The sequence below is a fragment of the Lutra lutra genome, chromosome X, assembly GCF_902655055.1.
Source record: "Lutra lutra chromosome X, mLutLut1.2, whole genome shotgun sequence".
NCBI classification, from domain to species: Eukaryota; Metazoa; Chordata; class Mammalia; order Carnivora; family Mustelidae; genus Lutra; species Lutra lutra.
The window spans coordinates 31846934-31868229 of record NC_062296.1 but is presented as its reverse complement, the minus strand read 5'-3'; the positions used below and the strand labels follow the sequence as shown (position 1 = coordinate 31868229).

Genomic DNA, 21296 nt, shown 5'->3' with positions numbered 1-21296 from the left:
GATGAGGAGTTAAGAGTTCATTCGGCTGTCCAGATGTATCCAAGTACCCCGTTATTTGGCAATAAATACATCTGGGCAACTGATTGAACTTTTCGCTTTTCACAACTCTACTGGAACCTCTACCACCAGAAGGAAGGCCTGCTATATAGCCAAAAGCCTGTGATCTCTTAAACTAATGAAATAGAAAGTGGGAGTTGCTTATGGGGGAGGAGACACCAATGTAAGTGGGAACACACTTTAGTTTGCAGCTGAATTGAGTTTTAAGTATCTCAGCAAAAGATGAAGCGGTGTCCCCCGCGTCCCCCCACCCTGGTTTGCAAAATTAAAATCAAACCAACAGAAAATTTTGAACTGTTCCCATCAGAGACACGGATTATGTGCTTAAACTTACCAGTATGAAAGAACTGTATTTTTTATTGTGGTTGAGAATAACCAACAAATGCTGGCTACTATTATTACTACAGCATATGTATATTTAAATATCTAACCCCAAGTTATGGCTGCGTACATAGGTCCATCTCAAATATTTCCCCCAGTCTCTGTTTATCCCATTGTGCTCTTTCATTCTATCCATAGCAATCCTTACAATCCAGAATTATTCTACTTATGTGTTTAAATGCTTATTGTCTGTATCTCCTGCTAGAATGTGAGCTCTGTGAGAGCAGAGACCTTGTCTAGCTTGTCTGCTACCCCATGAAGATGCCATTATAAGATGCTGTTATACAGTTTTTCAGCCCTGTAAACCAGGTCTCCAAAACAGAGATTTAGCATATGGTTTGCTCTGTGAGCTCTGCTGTTCAAAAGCTTTCAGTTTACTCTGTTACATGGATACTTATGCTGACAATATTCAGGGATAGTTCTGCTACCACCTATGGAGAAAGCAACTTCCAATACTGGGCACTCTGCCCACAAGACAGACTCTCTCAATGCCTGTTACTATTGTCACGGAATAATTTGGGTAGCTATTTTAACTCTTTAAACTTAGAAGGGGTTCTGTTGTTAAAGTATTATTTCAATAAATGGAATAGGTCTAGCTAGGGAAAAACTTAGGGCCTTATAAACTGTAGATCTTTGGAGTTAACCATCTTGTGAAGTCTCACTAAATTTAACAGTAATCACTCTTATAAAATATGTAAAACACAAGGAAGCATTTAGTAAATTAAAATAACGAGAAATTGGTTCATGTTTCATTTTAATTCCAAGTACAAGAAGAAGAGTTAAATTTCTTTGAACAATCACTGACATTAACTTAAGGCAGTGAGGGAAGGAAATTACACTACACCTGCATTCGATAAAATAATCACCTTATTACCAGTTCTAATGACATGTCCAGGAGAAGCCCGCAGTCCTGTCCAGTGAACACCCCCTCGCCCTTTACTTTTGAAAGCGTCTCGGTTTGGAGAGGAAATTTTAAATTCACCCAACATATAAAATTGCATCTTCAGGACCATTAGACTTCCCTATGGCTCTTCATGAGGAGGTCTCCAGTTTTGGGTCCGAATCACTGCGTTCTCGGACAAGTCAAAGAAAAGACGCGGTGAGCAAGTTGCTAGTAGAGCATTATACTTTAATAGAGATCTATGTTCAACTTAGTAAGAAACAAATCATTTCTATTGAAGTCTCTTAGCTTGAGGCTTTTTGCCTAATACATGATTTTCTGGGAAGCAGATTGCTAAACACTGGAAGGTTATGAAATTGCCTCTTCTGGAGGTCGTTCTGAAGAACATCAATTATCGCATTTCTTTTTTTTTTTTTATTTATTGTCAGAGAGAGAGGGAGAGAGAGCAAGCATAGGCAGACAGAATGGCAGGCAGAGGCAGAGGGAGAAGCAGGCTCCCCGCCGAGCAAGGAGCCCGATGTGGGACTCGATCCCAGGACGCTGGGATCATGACCTGAGCCAAAGGCAGCTGCTTAACCAACTGAGCCATCCAGGCATCCCAATTATCGCATTTCTTGAAGTGGCTTAAGTATAGACCTGTTTGAAGGCCAAGGACTGGATTATTTGATCACTCATAATTTTTCAGCCATAGAAGTTTTATGAATTCACAATTCTGGGATAAATCAAGACCTTACACTTGAAGGTAGAAGATTTGGATTCATTAAAATGGAGTTAAATAAATTTCTAACTGCGCTTAACATGCTTGAATATCCCGTGTTGACGTGAAAGAATAGACTTTAATTGCATGGATTACAATAACTGCATAACATAGTACTTTTTCATTAAAATCATAAATAGCTATTGTCTGATTTAACTAGAGTTGGCAAAGGGGAATTTTTTAGTATGACAATTTTACGTTTTATTTGATAATTCCTACAGTGCATCTGAAGTTGAAAGGAAAATTCCTATAATATTATAATATAATAATATAATATATTATAATAGTTTTTGACTATTATAATATTATATTATAATATATGTATTATAATATAATATTATAATATGTGTATTATAATATAATATTATAATATGTGTATTATAATATAATATTATATGTGTATTATAATATAATATTATAATATGTGTATTATAATATAATATTATAATATGTGTATTATAATATAATAGTTTTTGAATTAAAAGATTTCCCCCAAAAATGTAAATCTGTGCCACATTTACATGGTCTTCTGAGGAGAAATCTGAACATCTCTAACTAATGCACTTTTTACCTAGTAAAAACTAGATATCAGTTTATCTAGTTTCGAATCCTAAGTCCATAATTTCTGAACAATGGAAACTGCCAAAAATTAAACATCTACGTTTGTTATTAATTATAAAATTCTTAAATGCTTTATTATAAAAAGCCAGTCAAGAATGATCTCAATTGACTGCCTCTTCTATAGTTTTTAAAACATTCAGTGTCAGACTTAATCTCTTCATTATAAGAGAAAATAAGCTGCTTCATCACTATAATCAGCTCATGGGATTTCCAGAAATCTAATGTAAACTATGTTTTTTAATGGGATAACCTATTACTTCCAAATTTTGTTAAAGCATCAGGTAGAAACACTGGCACTTTCTTACTATTTTTATCAGTATTATGTTTAACCAGGTCTGGAAAAGAATGACTAGGAAGCAGTTTGAGGACAGGAAATGTGATTGAACCATGACCAATCTTTCTTCCGTGTCAAAGGGTAGGAAAGATGATAGTAAAAACAAATCGTAACTGGTTAGCCTTTGAAGATGCAAGCAAATGTCTGGGATTTTTGACTTGTCTTGATCATAGACTTGTCTTTCTCCAAACACAATTTAGATAAAACCACAGTTCATTCTCATTCTTAGGATCTTTTCACTTCACACCTTAAACCTCAAGTCTCTCCCTCTTCCTGCCCTTCCATCAGTCTTGACTAAGGAATGTGGGAGTTACACGGAAAGTACATCTTTATGGCTCCTTCTCTCAAAAATTTGTCTTTAGCACATATTTAGCACAGATCTGCCTCTGCTGCTTTGGACAAACCCTTTGAACATATTCCTTTTCCTCGCCTACTACCTCCTCTTGTCTGGATGGTCCTCTCCTCTCCCCCTTCATCCAATTTCATTCTAGACCCTTTCTACACAACTTTTTTTAAATAACGCTAAGGTCACTGGCAATCTTCTTTTGGACGAGTCGCACAGTATGACTCTGCTCCTTCTCAGACCAGTCTCCCTTGTCATTTTCCTTTTTGCCTATTCTTTCCATTTCTGTTTGCTGCCCTCCTTCATTTTTCCTGTTCTCTAACTTAATGTCTACTCTCTACTGGTGTAACACTTGACTCTTAAACCTAATCCCCAATGATGACTTTACTAGAGTCCAAATCTTGGGGTTTTCTTTGTCGTTTGCATCTCACAATACGGAGCCACGAGAAAGTTCTTTTCATAAGCTAAATTTAAAATGTGCAAGACTGAGATAACATGCAAAAGTGATTTCCCTTTCTCATCTTTGTAGTCTTTCACAAACGAATTGAACATAAAGTATTCTATAGACCACAAGGATGGCCATAGATCCCTCACCACTTGAAGGGCAAATGGGCATGGAAAACTAGGTATCCCTTAAAGAAAATATAGCAAACCATCAAATTATTGTCCAATGAATTAAGGAAGTGTATATGTACATATTTATATGTATGATTTAACCCGTGATTTACTTTACATATATAATACTTTGACATTGTTACATGACCAAACATAGTTTCTATGAGAACCATATAAATTCTCATTTAAAATGAATCACTCTACCAGGTATCCTACCAGTGATTTTTTTTTCTTAACTCTTTAAAACACAAGTCTTCTCAAATTTGAGCACTTAAATTCCCAGGTATTGTTTTTCTGTTCAACAACGATGAGAATTCCATTATGAAAGATTGGCAGAGTCTGAGAGGTTTGCAGATCAGAGTGTTTAATTAGTGTTGCTTTGTATGGGTTTTGTTGTTGTTATTGTTTCTCTTATTTTTGTTTTTTTGTTTCTTTTAACTTATCTTATCCAAGGCTTTAGGAGGTTTTTGTAGAAGTACCCACAGAACATTTCTCATTGCAAAATATCACCACAGTGTCTTAGCCCTTTGGGGAAACATGTAATGTAACATTACTTACTTGACATAATTTATATATAATTTATTCCTATCTATCAAATCATAGTTCTAAGCTTTTACTGCCAATCAAGGGGCATTTTCTAACGAGTTTAGTCAGGTTTCAAAAAAAATTCAAATTTTAATAGTATAGAAAGATATTATTTTGCCCTTAAGGTACTTTTGTTAATAAATTGAAGATCTGTTTACACAATATACTTTTGTGATTATTACTTACTCTCCTCAATTAACAAAATCGGAAGTTAGAATATTTGTTGTTTTCTTGTTTATATTTCACAGGAAAATATACATATAAAAAAGGTGACAACACTGATTAAATTTTAAAGAAACACAGTGTTTTGAATAACAATAATGCGATTTTACCATGGCTGAGAATATGGAAGATACAATGTTTAACGAGATGATTATCATATCAAGCTAAAGCAAACACAATTTCAAATAGTTTTGTTATAATCTACTCGAATGAAATATATTTTACTTTGAAACTTTTAAATTATATTAATTTTTAGACACTTGAAAAGTAAAAATTAAAAATAATTTTTGTATTTTAATATTGGGAAAAGAAGGATTTTAGTATTTGTTGAGGCCATAGAAGCAAAATAAGACCTTCTTGTCTCTCTGTACCACTTTTTTTTCTGTCACTTATTTCCAGACCTCCTAAGAAAAGGGATTTATGCATTGTCTGGCAGCATTTTATGGGATAAAAACGGTATGACTAATGATGTAGCGAATGTCACTTTATCTCTTCCATGGAATATTTTGTTTCTGGACACTGGAGACCATACTTTATGCATTATTGTAGTGAAAGAGAAACTATATTTCTGTGTAGGTAACAGTGATAGAACTCACAAGTGAGATGTGGGGGACAAGAAGAGAGAATAAATTAAATTCATAGAGCTTGATGACTAGAATAATAGTACTATTAATGAGATGGAAAACATCGGGAGGTACAATTTGTTCCAGTAAAATTTTATTTCCAAATTTCTAAAAGGAACTAGAAAACACTAGAAGAGATTATCAACACATTTTTTTACATTCCTTGAAAATATCTTCAAATTAGACAGAACAGATGATTTTTCAATGTTATTCCACATTCTCAAGCTATTCAAGTCTCTCTCCCCCTCCCCCAGAGCATCTACATTTTTCTCATTGACAGCCCACTGCATACAAACCTAACATCACAATCCAGGCTCTTGTAAAAGCCTGTGATCCCAGAAAAGAATTCAGTTAGATGTTTGGTGCAGGAAGAGAGTATAATCAAAATCCTAAAATTGAATATATAGAAAACCAGGAATAGAGAACAGAGAGGTTTACCCACTTTGTTTCTAGTTAGGAATCTCCTGGCAGTAAAAAAAAACAAAGGGTTTCTATGTTAATCACTAGAATTTACACTAAGTATTCCTTCAATATCAATATAAAGATTAATAGTGACATGTGCCACTCTGCTGCACACCTTTGTGGCAATAACATCTTTAGAGAGTGGCACATGTCACTATCAATCTTTACATTGACATTGGTGAACATTCTAGCATACTGAATATAGTGAGTGCTAATTGCTAAATAATTGGCTACGGAAATATTTGGTGGGGTTTTGCAAATAACTCCTTGAAAAGTAGCCTATACAAATTAAAGGCATTCTCTCTGAAATTCTTTGATAAGTTGTTTGGAGAGTTTTCATGTTTTCTTCCTAATACCTTTAGGATGCATTGTCACCTCTTAATCAATAAAAGAAATTAAGGTTTTTGTTTGCATCATCTTGTGCAACTGACCTTTTGTTTGCATTTTTAGCATTCTTCCGTGTGCCCTGAACTATAATTACCTGTAGGATACTAACAAGCTGGTACATAGGGTGTTTGCTATATTTAATCTAGTAAACCTGATCAACTCATTTATTTTGGTATAAATATGGTGCTGCCCTCTAGAGAATATTGTTGGTTAATGCAAAAGTATAAATAAAACTATGTAAATGCAGATTGCTTCACTTTGAAGAAAATAAATAAGAAATGTACAAAATATGTTCACTTCATAGAAATACTTACAACTTATTTTAGTTTTCCGTGTTCTTATAAGATGAAACCTTTGTATTTTATACATGTTGCTTAATTATTACATCACAAACTTTCCCCAAATGGCTTGTCGATTAAGCATATATTCTTAATTTTTTCTCAAAACACTTTTTTGAAGCTATGTGTACTCTAAGAAGTTTCAGTAGAAGCCCCATATGAGTAAAGTGTATACAAGAAATTTCTGAAAAACTAAAAAAAAAAAAAAAAAAAAAAAAAAAAAAAGGAAAGAAAAAATCTACCATGGTTGTATATTGGTAAATAAATGAAAAATATATTCTCTGCCATTTTTTATCACTTATAGGATATAACATGCTTACCTGTTTGCTAAATTTTGTACTATTGTTTCTTTTTTTTTTTTTGAAAGATTTTATTTATTTATTTGTCAGAGAGAGAGAGAGAGATCACAAGTAGGCAGAGAGGCAGGCAGAGACAGAGGGAGAAGCAGGTTCCCTGCCGAGCAAGGAACCCGATATGGGACTCGATCCCAGGACTCTGGGATCACGACCTGAGCCGAAGGCAGCCGCTTAACCAACTGAGCCACCCAGGCGTCCCTGTACTATTGTTTCTTAACACTTAATAAATATATTTAAGCTTATTTAATTGGCTGTTATGAAGGTATTTGGACTTTTAACTAATTTTCTTTTTCCTTTTTTTTCTCTCTCCCCAGAAAGGATGGAATTATGAATCCAATCTGTTAAATTTCCTCTTCACAATTTTAAACTTTGGTTGCTTAACACTGAAGCAATCATGGTGAACCTGAGGAAAGCGGTGCATTCGTTCCTGTAAGGATGTTATTACTTATTATTTTTTAAAAGTTAACTTTTTTATGGTAGCTTGAACAAAAATGTTAGAGGTTTTTCTATGATCATTCAGCTATGTTTGCCTCAATTTGCACAAGTGACCTGCAACACATAGACTAACATAATGCATGTTCCCTATTCAAAAATAATTGGAAAAAAAACCCAATAACTTAGACTTCAGTTTAACAGAACTGCTCATGTATTCAAATAAATATATGGCAATTATATCTTAAATTCAAAAATAATTCCAATGGTCATGGCTCCTCTCTCCATGGTTAAAATGTAGAAATGAGAAAGGTTCTTTTCTTGTCTTTCTTTTTTCTTCCTGCATGAACTAAACAGCCAAAAGGACAAGATGTTTCTGGTTTTATAAAGAATGGTTGAGTAAAATCCGAGAGTAGAGGTTGGGTGATGTAGCTAGACAGAGGAAAACAATGGCATCTTCCAAAGTCTTGATACAATTATCCAGTAGTTCAGGTCAATAGAATATCACATAAAGGAGATAAGAATTGGATTCAAGTACTGAGCAATTCTAAATGTAATCTAATCCAGGTATATCTTCTTTTTAACTTAATAAAATGTTGGGTTGGTTTCCTCCAAACCCACTCTTTGAGGAATGGGACATGGAAGAAAGATTCAGCGCTCTGTAAATTCTAATCAGTTACAGTTGAGAAACCTTGAATCCCCTTGCTCCTACAGTCTCCTCCATCAGTCCTGTAAAAGAGCTCACCCAGGAAAAAGTTTGTGGAGTAGTAGAGATATAAAGTACATCAACACTGGATCCTCCACAATATGCAGTATGCTCCACTATAGCCCATCTTGGATGTCCTTTAAAATTGTGGTGATGGTAGTCTCAGTGATGTGTGATTCCAAGAGAACAACAGCAGACAGGAAAAGGAAAGGATGAAGGATAGTGATAAGGAAGGGAAGGGGTTCCTGGGTGGTGCAGTCAGTTAAGTGACCTACTCTTGATTTGGGCTCTGGTCATGATCTCAGAGTTGTGAGACCCAGCCCTGCCTTGGATGGATGGTAATTCACCTCTTCTAAAAACACCCGTTGTCATATGCCATGCAAAAACGCAGTGCATTTAAAAACATACAGACTTTTGGGCGTGTGGGTGGCTCAGTTGGTTAAGCTACTGCCTTTGGTTCAGGTCATGATCCTAGTGTCCCAAGATTGAGTCCTGCCTCGGGCTCCCTGTTCAGCAGGGAGTCTGCTTCTCCCTCTGACCCTTGCCCCTTCTCATCCTCTCTCTATCTCTCTCATTCTCTCTCTCAAATAAAAAAGTTTTTTAAAAACTAAATAAAAAAATAAAACATACACTCTTTTAAATCAAATTATCATTTTGGTTACTAGGAACATTAAATTATATGTTTGTTAAACCTTTAGTACCAATGCATAAATTGGTTGCATTGTTCAGGGAGAAATTGTAGTTTTTGTGTACATATTTTATGAGACTTCTGTGGGCTTAATAACAATTAACTTAAGGTTAAGACCTACATTATTCTTCTTTTATAAAAAAGACTGTATATATTTCATGAAGCATGTAAATATTAGAAGTTAAGTTTAATTATAATATAGCCAATTTCTGATTACAAAACTATAGAAAATAAGATTGACCTTTAATAAAAAATTATAATACTTTGCCCATAGTAGCACCCAGTAAGAATGTATTAAATTTATTTGAGTTGAAACCAGGAAACTGAAGTAAATACTCTTTTAGGATCTTTCCAGTAACATTATTTTATAATTCACAATAGGCATATTTAGATTCTATAAGCTTCCTCAGTAATTCAGTATTTGTCTCATGGACTCTTTCATGAAAATTAAAAATATATCTGGCCAGCTGAGGTAGGCAAGATAACCACTCCCAAGTGTTTTCCTACCCATAATAAGACACTCAAATTTTAAAATTGATAATTGTCCAATAGTATTTCATGTATTTTTTACATGCAATTTTATCCTGCATTCCTCTAACATTTTTAAAGATTTTTTAAAATTTATTTATTAGAGAGAGAGAGAGAGAGCACAAGTGGCAGGAAGGGGCAGAGGGAGAGGGAGCCCAACACAGGACTCGATCCCAGCATCCTGAGATCATGACCCGAGCCAAAGGCATACGCTTGACCAACTAAACCACCCAGGTGCCCCTCTGTCATTTTAGAGAAATATACAAAAGGACTTTCATGTTTTTACAACTTGCTTAGAAAATTCAAGTTGGATGCATATTCTGTTAGGACCTTACTCTCTGAAGGATAAATATATTTATTGTTCTATACTTGACAATTGAAGATGCAACATTTTACTATGAGCATAAACTCTTACAGGACTAGCTGAGATAATCATCAGCTAATTTAAACTAGAATTTTTTTTTTTTAAATGCTAGAAGGACACGTTCTTCATCAGATAAACCAGAAAAGACCCAGATTTAAAATTATTGTCTGAGACACTTTTTGCATATATTAGTATCTTATTAAAATAAAATCAGGATTTAAATTATCACCAATTGTGAAATACGTGAGTCAGGGTATAGTTAGCATAAACTATTTTTGTTTAACTTTGAAGGGAAAAGGAAAGTAAGCCCCAATATTTACTGAGGGCCTCTTATGACAAAGGTACAATTTTCAGGACTTTATATGTATCATTTAGTCTTCCCAACAATCACATGATAGGTATTACAGATGAAGAAACTGATGCTCTGAGAGGTTAAGTGACTGGTCAAAAAATCATTGAGGTCATGAAGTTAGGAAATTGACCGCATGCCCAATGCAGCAAATATAGTGACAGAATAATCAAAGCCAAGAGCAAATAACTTGCTTCTATTTATTTGGTCCTTTATTTTAATAATTTCTACTCGCATTCATCACAGATTACTTATGATATAGATTTTTTGAAACATATATAATTTTAACTTATTTTTTATGTTCCAAGAAATAGAATTTGCTGATTATTTGATACAATAATTTACTGATTATTTGATAAAAATTACTATGTATATCACCACCTGCATGTGGCTTAGAATGTCAGGTAACCTCGACTAATATGGAAGTTATTTTAAGCAAAATGATTAAAATATTAGTTTTCTACCCTCTGTAGAATGAGAAAGTCAAAATATTTTCATGATTTCTTCATTATCTTAAGAGACATAAAAGTATATTACCAAGATATTAAGAGTAATAATTTTAAAATACTCCAAAAAATTATTACAGTATTTTACTTGAATTTTGAAACATTAATAGTTTTTCAGGCCAAGCATTCCAGTGTACGTTTAGAAAGTATGGTGTATGTGCATGTATGTGTGTATAATGTTGTAGATATGATATCATTATGCTATCATAATCATCCAGTTTTACTACAGTAAATTTCTCTGATGATTGATAATAAATGATAAGCTAATCAAATCACACATGTATTTTCTCTGTATAGAGGTAACATTTTTAGTTCAAAGAAAAAGTGAATAAAATAATGAAATAAAACCATTTATGTGAAGAACTCAGACTATAGATGTTTTAATGTCATGTGTTCAATCTCCCCAATTCCAGAAAGATCCTTACTTCAACAGTCTTGCAAAAAAAAAAGAATTATTCAGCATGTAATTGTATGAGTAGAGAAAATTTCCTCCTCTATAAATAATAACAAGGTTTAACAACCACTACCTGTAGTGTAGTTGCTGCTTAATATTTATAAAATAACTACTATTGAACATACAATACACAAAAACATTTTCAAATAATAATCTTTGTTTTTACGCAGGAAATAATGAATATGCCTATCTTTCTTATCTATTTCATTAATAAAAATAAATATTAGTTTTATTAGATCCTTTAGGAACACACACCTTGAGAGGACACTTAATATATGTAACCTGAATAAATCCCACACCACTATGGGGGAAGTTGATTTGGGATGCACAAAACATAGCCCTGTCTGCTTCTCCTACATTATTTGCCACCTGGCCTGATATTCTTACTAGTAGAGTCTATGAAAGTACCTTCCTGAGAGAGGCACAGTTTAAATGACTTAAGAGACTTTGCATCCAACACAGGAAAAGCAGCAAACCCATAGGAATTCATCAGCACCACAAATCAATCATTTTCTGGCCTAGAACAGGGCCCAGAAAACATAGGACTGAAATGAGGAGAGTGTCAGATAGAAGGAAAATTTACAGCACAGATATTAATATGTATGGGCCAGCCTAGACTCTGTAACTGTGAGAAGGTAAAAAGAGTTTTAGAAAGAAATGAATATGCGCTATGGCCCAAGCCCACGGTGCCTCTTCTAACATCTTGCCTGAAGTTTGTCTGATGACAACTTATTCCTTCTTAGCTTTAGATTAAAAAAGGCAATGGTGCAATTTTCTTGTCAGAGTACTGGGTACTTAAGGGAAAATCTCTCTTCATTCTGTTGTCAGTTGTCTCAGAAGGGATCAAGAAGAAATTAATATTGAAAAAATATAAAAATAGACCCTTAGAGCAAATCAAACAACACTGTGGTTTCATATTGCTTATATAAAGTAACAGTTTAAAATACAGGTTTTGAAATCACTAGGACCTGGGTATGGACCTTGTCCCTGCCACTTACTGGCTGTTCTTCCTTGAGAAAGTTACTTAACCTCTCTGAACCTCAGACTCATCATTTGCATAATGAATATAAACCAATACTGACCTCATGAGGTTGTTGTGTGTGATCAAATGAGATTACATATATGCAATTTTATAATATATACATATATATATGTATATCTCCATAAACTAAGTGTCTGACTCATAATATTCCTTGGATAGAAAGAAGAAATAGTGAGATTTAATTAAGGCAGTAGAAATGATGACGGTGATGTGATAAGAGTTGCTAAAGGAAAAGCAATTGTTTTGTATAAGTAGTTTATTCATATAAACAATGTAATATGTATCTGATTTTTTTTTCTTAATTTTTCAGTGTGCACCTAATTGGCCTACTGGTTTGGCAATGCGATATTTCTGTGAGCCCTGTTGCAGCTCTAGTAACTGACATTTTCAATACCTCCGATGGTGGACGCTTCAAATTCCCAGACGGGGTACAAAACTGGCCAGCACTTTCAATCGTCATCATAATAATCTTGACAATAGGTGGCAACATTCTCGTTATCATGGCAGTAAGCTTGGAAAAGAAACTGCACAATGCCACCAACTATTTCTTAATGTCCCTAGCCATTGCTGATATGCTAGTGGGACTACTTGTCATGCCACTGTCTCTGCTTGCAATCCTTTATGGTAAGTACAATTTTATTAGTTTTTTTTTTAATCTCAGATTATATCCTAAATTTGTGTCAGGTATCATAGTAAACATTCATAGAGTTAATCATTTTACTTATATCATTTGGAAAATGATGAAAAAAGTGAATTGTGTGACAGAAAAATTTGATGTGCTTATCATATTATTAAATAAATCAGTAGCAGAGTCTTCAAAAAGCAAAACGGACATTTTACAATATATTAAAATCATGCACAAACACTCTATTGCTCAGTCTCCCTTACAAACAATGATAGTTGCCTTAATGTATACAATGGGACAGTGACAGAAGCATGTTCTCACCTCTACGTTCTGGGGAGGAGGGTACACATACTTAGTATCATCTCTTACACAAAGAAAGAAAAAGAGACTCCTCATCCTTAATGTATTTTACGTAATCTCTTTAAATGTTGGCAAACTAAGTGCTTGGCACATAATATGCACTCAATAATAGCTATTCTTTATGGGGTCTACAATTTATGTTTTCACAAGGTGATGGGGATAACTAATTAATAATTATATAAGTGCAAGGTCACATCACAATAAAACTCAGGCATTCAGAATTTTTATAATATCGATTTTAGAGAGGTTTTTCATTTTCCTTTTCATACTCTGCTATCCCTTTACCTTATTCATGTCACATTTTATTTTTTTACTCAAGTGTATTTAACATACAGTGTTATATTAGCTTCAGATGTACAATACAATGATTCAGCAATTCTATAAATGTCTCAGGGCTCATCAAGATAATGGGAGGGAGACAAACCATAAGTGACTCTTAATCTCACAAAACAAACAGGGTTGCTGGGGGGAGAGGGGTTGGGAGAGGGGGGTGGGGTTATGGACATTGGGGAGGGTATGTGCTATGGTGAGTGCTGTGAAGTGTGTAAACCTGGCAATTCACAGACCTGTACCCCTGGGGATAAAAATATATTATATGTTCATAAAAATAAAAAATTAAAAAAGAAAAAAAAAGATAATGGTACTCTTACTCCCCTTCATCTATTTTACCCATCCCACTACCCACCTCTCCTCTGGCAAATACCAGCTTATCCTCTGTATTTGAGTCTTTTTTTTTTTTTTAAATGTGTCTCTTTTTTCCTTTGTTTTGTTTCTTACATTCCACATATGAGTGAAATCAAATGGCATCTGACTTTCTCTGACTAACTTCAACTAGCATTATATCCTCTAGGTCCATCGTATGGTTGCAGATTTCAAGATTTCATTCTTTTTTTATAGCTGAGTAATTTTCCATTATATATATGCCATATTTTCTCTTTTCATTCATCTCTCTATGGTCACTTGGGTTGCTTCCGAATCTTGGTTAGTGTAAACAATGCTGCGATACACATAGGGATGTATGTATATATTTGAATTAGTGTTTTCATTTTCTCTGGGTAAATATCCAGTAGTGGAATTACTGGATCATATGATAATTCCATTTTTAATTTTAAACATGAAGAAAAAATCTTCAGGAATTTCAGGTAAAAATAAGAAAAAGTATAAAAGAGTAAGAGAATTAGAATGACTTCACAATTAACAAAAATAAAGCATAGTAATAGAAGCAATATTATTCAAAAAGTTAACCAATTCTAAGGAACTCTTTCAAAGGCAACTCTATAAAGAAAGAAAACAGATCACTAGTTTCAAGTGGTTTAAGGTGGGAGGATGACTGAAAAGGGGTATTTATTTTGGTATATGTTGATGTGGTGGTTTTATATATATATGTATATACATATATATGTAAATTATACATATATAATGTAAATATATATATAAATTCTTAAAATTTGAAAAGCTATAAATTCTAGTGTGCAGTTTTAAAAAGTAAATTTTACTGTATGTAAAGTATACCTTAAATTAAAAAGTGGAAAAACATACTAAGAGTTTGAAATGAAGATTTCTACATCCAGACATGCTAGCCATGCAGGCTGTAAAAAGTTGAGATTTTGAACTCAGAGAATTCTGAACCCATTAAGCCCTTCCTAAGAAATCAAATAGTAGATGAGATTCAACTAACAAAGGAATGACTGGGAAAATTTCATCCAAAAGACTAATGATGAGCATTTAATATGGGTAATTTTAGAGCTAAGACAAAAATAAAAGTGCTATAAGGGTAGAAGAATACTGTTATATGTTATATAACACCTATTATGTGATATAAACTCTAAAAAATTAACAAAAATGCAACTAAAATTAGGAGGAGAATAGAAAGCGAAAAGAGGAAGAGGAAAGTAAAATAATTTTATTGATTTTTCTATAAACAAAAGGTGGGAGTTAAATGAGACCGTAAAAAATTGGCAAACCAGAAAGTAACAGATTTAATAAGAAAACAGTGGTTTAAGGGCATTAAACATGATATAAATAAAACATGATATAAATGTGATATTAAAGTTCACTACTAAAATAAGAAACAAATCTTCCAAAACCCCAAAAGAAATATAGTTAATAAAAGAGCAAAAAAAATCAATTAGAAGAAGAAACACAAGAAAATATAACATTATGCCCTCAACATTATACCATGATGTAACATGACAGAGGAAAACAAATATATTGGTAGCAGCAGTAAACGTGAATGAACCTAAAACATGAATACAAATGAAAGATTTTTAATTTGCCTTAAAAAGAAAGGCCCAACTATATTCTCTATACAAGAGAAGCCCTTAAAACCCAGTGATTCATAATTGTTAAAAATAAAGGGATGAGCAAAAGTGCACTGAGTAAATGGAAACAATAAGAAAACAGAAATTGTGATTTAATACCTAACAAAGTAAATTTCAAGTGAAAACAGCAACAAGAGTAAAAAAGAAGGCTGCTTATTTATGATAAAAGCCACAATTAACAAAGATATAGAAGTTAAGAATATCTATGTCACCAATAACACAGCAATGATCTGTATAAAGCAAAAACCAAAGAACATGGAAGGACACATTTATAAATACATTCTACTAATGGGAGATTTTAACACATCATATTCAGTATAAGAAAGATTGGGCAAAAAAATAAAAAGGATATAGATCTTATGAAGGTGTGCTGAAATTTATACTCTTATCAAAAAGAGTATACCTTTTTTGTAGGTGCACATGGTACATGCACAAAAATTAATAAAATACTCGACCACAAAGAAAATATTAAAAAAGTAAAAATATTACCCAAAGTGCTTTCTGATAAGAAGGCAATAATATTAGAAAAATTAACAAAAGTTTAAAGACCATCTCATCCTGAAATTATAACAAATGTTTAAACAACTCTTGAGGGGCACCTGGGTGGCTCAGTTAAGGGTCTGCCTTCAGCTCAAGTCATGATCACAGGGTCCCAGGATGGAGCCCCACATTGGGCTCCCTGCTCAGTGGGGAGTCTGCTTCTCCCTCTCTCACTCTCCCTGTGCTCTCCCTCCCTCTCTCCCTCTATCTCTCTCATTCTTTCTCTCAAATAAATTCATAAAATCTTTGAAAAGTAAGCTCGATCAAAAGGAGAAATGTAAACTGAAATTACAGATTTCTTTAGAAATATGACAGCATAAACACTACATATCAAAGTCTAAATAATAATACTTAAAGCAGTGATCAGTGGAAAATTCATATCCCTAATCACATTTGTCAGTAAAAATGAAAGCATATAAATGAATTAAATTCCCAGAAAAACAATCTTGGAAAAAAACATAAACTATAAAGTAAACCAAAAGAAAGCACGAAGAAGAAAAAAAAAAGGAAGAGAAAAGTAGAAATTGACTACAGAATAAAAAACAATAGATCTAATGAATAAATCAAAATCTTGGTTTTTGGGGCGCCTGGGTGGCTCAGTGGGTTAAGCCTCTGCCTTCGGCTCAGGTCATGATCCCGGGGTCCTGGGATCGGGCCCCGCATGGGGCTCTCTGCTCAGCACTGAGCCTGCTTCCTCCTCTCTCTGCCTGCCTCTCTGCCTACTTGTGATCTCTCTCTCTCTGTCAAATAAATTAAAAATCTTTAAAAAAAAATCTTGGTTTTTAAAAAAATTTTGTTAAAATAAAAAGTCATCAGCTAACTTTAAAAAAGGAAGAAAGCATGTATAAAATGAGATACCACAAGGAGAATAACTGAAGAAAATACATTATTTAAATCATGAGATTACTTTGTAGATTTATATGCAAATTAATTCAGAGCTTTAAAAATAGGTAATTTCCCAAGTTGAATAATCTAATTATAATGAGCAGATGACCTAAATAGATATTTCTTCAAATAAGACATACAGATGTTCAGCAGCCACATGAAAATATGCTCAATATCACTAATCATCAGAAAAACGCAAATCAAAACCACAATGAGATACTACCTTATACCTGTCAGAATGGCCAGAATCAAAAAAGACAAGAAATAGCAAGTGTTGGTGAGGATGTAGAAAAAAAGGAAACTGCATGCACTGTTGGTGGGAATATAAATGGTATAACCACTTGTAAACCAGTACGGAGGTTCCTAAAACAACTAAAAATAGAAATATCCTATGAGCCAATAATTCCACTACTGGGCATTTATCAAAAAAAATAAAAAACACTAATTCAAAAAGATACACATACTCATAGGTTTGCTGCACCATTATTTACAATAGCCAAGATAAGGAAGCGTATCTCTATGTTCTTCCAAAATTAATGTAACAATTAGTTCAATTCCAATAAAAATGACAAGATTTTTTTTAAAAGTATATTGTCTCAAAAACACTTAACATAAAGCTACCCTCTTAAAAAATTTTTAAGTGTATAATACATTATTATTGACTAAAGTTACAATGATGTATAGCAGGTATCTAGAGCTTACTCATTTTGTTTAACTGAAATTTTATATCTTTTGGTAAGTCCCCATTTTCCCTTCCCACAGTATCCTGGCAACCACCGTTGTACTCTTTGATTCTATGAATTTAAGTACTTTAGATACCTCATATATAAGTGGAATCATACAGTATTTGTTTTTTTGTGACTTTTTTTTTCACTTAGCCTAATGTCCTCCATGTTCATCCATGTGGTCACATATTGCAGATTTTTCTTCTTTTTTAAAGCTAAATAGTATTTTGTTGAATGTAGTATATATTATATATCTATAAATTATATATATTTATATTACTTTTTTTTCATTCATCTGTTGATGGACATTCAGGTTGCATCCACATCTTGGCTACTGTAAATAGTGTTGCAATGAACATAGGAGTGCTAATATCTCTTCAAGGTCCTGATTTCAATTCTTTTGGATAATATCCAAAAGTGGGATTGTTGTATTATATAACAGTTCTATTTTTAATTTTTGAGGATCCTTCATAGTGTTTTCCATAGCAGCTGAACCATCTTGTATTCCCACCAGCAGTATGCAAGAGTTCCCTTTTCTCCACATCATACCAATACCTGCTATTTCTTGTCTTCTTAATTAACCATTCTGATAGGGTGAGGTGATAATCTCATTTTGGTTTTGATCTTCATTTATCTGATGATGAGTGATGTTGAGTATATTTTCACATGCATATTATCCATTTGTAAGTCATGTTTGGTCAAATGTCTACTCAAGTGCTTTGCCCATTTTCTAATTAGATTATTACAGTTTTTTTTTTTTTTTACTTGAGTTGTATGAGTTCTTTATATATTTTGGAGATTAACCCTTTATCAGATATATGACTTGCACACTTTTGTTCCTTCCCCTTGCATAGGTTGTCTTTTCACCCTGTGATGGTTTCTTTTGCTCTGTAGAAGCTTTATTTATTCTTTTGTTGTTGCCTTTGCTTTTGATGTCATATTCATAAAATACGTTGCCAAGACCAACATCATGAAGATTTTCCCCTACGCTTTCTTCGGAGAGTTTTATAGTTTCAGGTCTTATGTTTGTGTCTTTCCAAAGCTTTTTTATGATGTTAGATAAGTTGATATTAAAGTTCATTTACAAAATTAAACATGCAAGAATAGCTTGAAAAAAACTGAAAGAGAAAACCTATGCAAGAGGACTAGCACTAGGAGATATTTAAAGATATTATAAAGCCTTTACCATTTAAAGTGTATCATTGGACCTTACATAGACAAACAAGGGGAATATAGTAGAAAATCTAAAATAGACCCCAGTACAAATGGATATGTACTATATGATAAAAGTATCATTCTAAATCACTGGGAAATGTTGTTGGCTAAAAATATAGCCATTTGGAAAAAGATAAAATTTGATTTTGCCACATGCCAAATATATAAACAAACTCTAAATGGATCAGAAATCTAATTTTAAAAAATGAAACCATATAAGTACTGGAAGAAAAGAAAAGTGAATTCATCTATAACTGAGGTATTTGGAAAGGATTTTTAACTATGACTCAAGATTCAGACATGGTAAAGCAGAAGATAGTTATCTTTGCATAATTTCAATAATACATGGCAAAAGCATTAGTAGCTATGTTCCAAAACAAACAGCAAACTCAGAGAAAATATTTGCAATGCTTATCACAGATAAAGGGCTAACATCCCTAATATATAAAGAATTTTTTAAAACTGAGGTAAATGGGGCATCTGTGTGGCTCAGCTCTTGAGTGTCTGTCTTTGGCTCAGGTCATGATCCCAGGGTCCTGGGATCAAGCCTCACGTCAGGATTCTTCTCCCTCTCCCACTGCCCCCACTTCTGTTCCTTCTCTTGCTGTCTCTCTCTTTCGCTCTCTCTGTCAAATAAGTAAATAAATAATCTCTAAAAAATTTTTTAAAAATGAAAACTGAAAACTGAAGTAAATGAAAACTGAAATAAAAAGATCCAGCACTCCATAGGAAAAAAAGGAGCTGAAGATATGAGTAGGTTGTTGTGATTTTTTTAAATATATTTTAAAACATTGTGAATGTTTGAATTATATATACACAGTGATATATACAGTCCTTAAATATATGACAGTGCTTAGTTTTAATCGTTGTAAGAGAAATGCAAAATAAATGACACTGTGATACCATTTTTTATTTATCAGATTGGCAAAATTTATTTTATTCATTACTTTTAAATTTATTTTTAAATTCACATATACTTAACATACAGTGTTATGTTAATTTCAGATAGACAATGTAATGATTCAACAATTCTATACATTACTCAGTGCTCATCATCATGTATACTCTTAATCTTTATCTATTTCAACCATCCCCTCTCCCCATCCCCTCTGGTAAATATCTGACCTTTTTATTTGTCTCTTCCTTTCTTTCCTAGTTTTTTGTTTCTTCAATTCCACATTTGAGTGAAATCATATGACATTCCTCTTTTTCTGACTGACTTATTTCACTTAGTATTACACCATCTAGATGCATCCATGTTGTTGCAAATACAAATTGGCAAAATTTTAAAAGCTTGACATGGCACTGAAGCAAGATTATGGGACACAGGCATTCTCATATATTAGCGGTGGGAATGCCAGTTGGTACAGTAATTATAGAGAGGAATTTGGCAATACTGAACAAAATTACATATTTTACATTTTAGCTCAGCAAATCACCCTCTAAAAATTTCCCTGGATAATAAACCTCTTATGAAACAAAAATATATATGTATAATGTCGTTCATATGAACATTGCTTGTCGTTGCAACATATTCAAAACAACCTATGTGCCCATACAAAAGAGATTAATTAAATGTACTATAGAATGTACCTAACAGGAGTACCATGAAACTATTAACAGGGATAAGAAAGTTTTCTATTAACTAATATGGAGCAATTTCCAACATATATTATCATGTGAAAAAAGCAAAATGCAAAAGAGGAGATAGGGCATACTATCTATGTAAGAAAACGGACAAATACAAAAATAAACACATATCTTATTTTCGTAAAAAATAAACACAGAATGGTTAAATGAGAAACTAATAATGAGATTTATTACCTTCAGGGGGAAGGTAGAACTGGAAACAGAGGTTAGGGTTGGAGAATTATACTTCTCTGAATATACATCTTAGATAATTTTGACTTCAGAAACTGTGCTAATGTTTTAGATTTATATTTTTATTTATAAAAAATATTGAGAGAAAACTCTAAAATATATTATGAACAGAGTCAAATGAACTTAACTCTATTTGAAATCAATAACATAACTACATTGAGTAGAGAGTACAAAAATAACCCTAACCCATATAACTTTAAAGTACAATTTTTGTCTTATATACACAATGGAAAACTAAAGAAAATGTAAACGAATGAATTGTAGTATTAGGTTTTATCTTACCAGAGGTACACAATGCCAATTCTGAAACTACTTCCTTTGTATTCTGGGATAGGATAAGTGTACAAGTATCTTGAGGATAATAGAAACCAAATTTCTCACTGTTGCATAAGGAAACTGAAAACTTGGAAGGGGGAAGCAAGTAATGAATCCTGTGGTGTCAGATTAATTTTCATGATATTGGTATGAATTCATGGAGAAAACAGATATTAATAATAGTAGTAGTAATTAAATATATGTAATATATATATATAATTTTGTGAGTATGTGTATATTTAAGATTTATTTTCTATCTCTGTCCATTAAGAAGACCTAAAAGCAACAACACATGAGTAGCAGCAAGCACAAATGGGAATAGACATTCCTTGGAGAAATAAGGCCCAGGGCAAGAATATTATAACAAGACTGGAACAT

The 21296-nt window shown here is 33.0% G+C and overlaps 1 protein-coding gene across 1 annotated transcript in view; it reads left to right on the top strand.

Annotated features, from left to right (window-relative positions):
- Positions 1–21296, top strand: part of HTR2C (5-hydroxytryptamine receptor 2C) — a 295033-nt gene that overhangs the window by 122471 nt on the left and 151266 nt on the right. Inside the window, exons 3-4 of the mRNA XM_047716648.1 lie at positions 7297–7411; positions 12362–12675. Coding sequence (XP_047572604.1) covers positions 7377–7411; positions 12362–12675 — 349 coding nt within the window. The 5' untranslated portion in view covers positions 7297–7376. The remainder of the gene's footprint in view (positions 1–7296; positions 7412–12361; positions 12676–21296) is intronic.